The sequence below is a fragment of the Protobothrops mucrosquamatus genome, unplaced genomic scaffold, assembly GCF_001527695.2.
Source record: "Protobothrops mucrosquamatus isolate PMUCROS unplaced genomic scaffold, P.Mucros_1.0 scaffold3159, whole genome shotgun sequence".
In the NCBI taxonomy this organism is placed as follows: Eukaryota; Metazoa; Chordata; class Lepidosauria; order Squamata; family Viperidae; genus Protobothrops; species Protobothrops mucrosquamatus.
In genome coordinates, this window is record NW_015389159.1 from 769 (window position 1) to 2,960 (window position 2,192).

At 43.9% G+C, this 2,192-nt stretch overlaps 1 protein-coding gene across 1 annotated transcript in view; it reads left to right on the forward strand.

Moving 5' to 3' along the window:
* Window positions 1–572: 572 nt before the first annotated feature.
* LOC107297173 (hepatocyte growth factor-like) overlaps window positions 573–2,192 on the forward strand; it is a gene marked incomplete at its 5' end in the record, with an annotated part of 28,578 nt that continues 26,958 nt past the window's right edge. The window contains one exon of the mRNA XM_015826531.1: window positions 573–747. Within this exon, the coding sequence (XP_015682017.1) occupies window positions 573–747 (175 nt within the window). The remainder of the gene's footprint in view (window positions 748–2,192) is intronic.

Genomic DNA, 2,192 nt, shown 5'->3' on the forward strand with positions numbered 1-2,192 from the left:
AGGACTACCTGTATTTGGATAAGCATGGCTGGCTATGTCTATCGATGATTTATGAGTTATTGTTGGGAAAACTAAAGCTTTAGACCAACTTTGGACCACTTCATGCCCTTCAAGTGTATTTAGACTTAAGTCCCTATACTAGTTCCCATATTTCCTGAACTTTCCAAAAATTATTGGAGCTAAAATCCTAAATCCCTGGAAGACACCAATTTGGAGAAGGACGTTAATTCAATTTATATTTTGATTTGCTCCAACAAAATAATTCTTTCTCATGAAGGGAGGCAAATATATGTGCCCTGGGACAATGTTGCAGGATCCAACAACTTCTCTCTCCTGTATCCATTCTGCTGGAAAGAAGTTCTCTGAGGATGGACTCCAAAAACTCAGAAGACTAGACCTCTGGTCCCGGTGGCCGATCCAGATTGGATCCTGCAACTTTCTTTCTGTTTTTAAGGGTTGTCTTCTTCTCCGGGAGATCTTAAATTGGTTGCCTCAGAGTTGCAAGAATGATGGAAATGTTCTAATGGTCTGTCTCTTTGCATCCAGCTAGTTTTCCTGTTCTCTTTTTCTAGCTAAGAACGTGGTACGCAGCTCCTTGGTGGTAATCGAAACAACTGAGTGCATTCAAGGACAAGGAGAAGGCTACCGGGGTACCGTGAACACCATCTGGAGTGGGATTGAATGCCAGCGCTGGGACTCTCAGGTGCCTCACCAACATAACTTCACGTGGGAAAACTTTAAGTGCAAGTGAGTCCCCCACATGAGCAACACAAGTTAGATAAGATTGGTTGAGCACAATATGGAGAGCAATCATTAAGGTTTCTGATCCAAGGGCAGAAATTAGTGGTATTGTGTCTTTTGGAATTCTTTGTCATTGCACCTCTTTAACAAGCTGACATAAAGAACACGGTGGTTCACGAGGTTAGAATGCTGGGCTGCCAATCGGCAGGCATATCGTGTTCGAAACCCGTTGCTGCTGTGAGATGGGGTGAGCTCCCATCACACGTTCCAGCTCCTGCCATTCCAGCAATATCGAAAGCGGGCAACTGCGAGTAGATTAATGGGCACCACTTCAGTGGGCAACTTCACAGGGACGTGAAAGGAGCTCTCCGTTGGGTGTCCTCTGTGCAACAGTGATATCACTGGCAAATCCTTTTGCCACAGAACCACTTTGATGCTTCCGACACTGGAAAACAAAAACAAGAAGTTTACACGTCATTTTTGCTGTAAGAAATAAATCCTCTCTAGTGTTGTTATCCACGGTTCTTTCTTATGTAGTGTTCCAAGCTTGTGGATTTTTGAGACACCCAGTTTGCAGCCTTTGTGTGTCATTTGGGGTGGGGCAATAATATTGGCAGAAATATGTTGGGTTCTCTGTATCCATTTCTGACAAGTTCTTTGAGCAGATGACTTCTTATAGGTATGTCTTGTAAATGGCAATAAAATTTCCTTTTTATAACCCTGTAATCCCTTAATTTCGGGTAGAGTTGGGGTGACTGGATGGAGCTGAGCATTTACTGGCTGGATGCCCTTCCTGACACCTAGGTGGAGTTTGCAACAGATATTTTCTTCTTGGCGCCCTGATACAGAAACATCTACCTAGGACTGAACTCACAACCTTCCAAGTGGGAGGCAAGGGTCTTCACACTAGGCCACCATGCCTCTCTGTCCTGTAAATAGCAATGTGGTGGCTGTATGTATGTGCAGATGTTTGGACCAACATTCCCACAGTTGACCACAGCTGGGGCAGCTGTACACAAGAGTTATGTTTTTTTTTTCTGATCTTGGACACCTCTTCTCCATCTTTCTGTATTTTGGGAGAAGCTGCAGCTTTGCCTTCCCCCATCTCTGGCTGCTTAGTTGACCTGAAGGAACCCTTATTCTGTCACATCTGTTCACCTGTAGATGATGATGATGATGATGATGATGATGATGATGATGATGATGATGATGATAACAATACAAAGACCTACAAATAGAAATAGAAAGACTGTGGCAAAAGCAAGCAAGGGTAGTACCAATAGTAATAGGCGCCTTGGGTGCAATCCCAAAACAACTGGAGCACCACTTGAACACCATCATCGGCATTGACAAATTCGCCATTAGTCAATTGCAAAAGGCGGCCTTACTAGGAACTGCTTCCATCCTGCGACGATATCTGTAATACCATCAAACATCCACATCTGCCTATC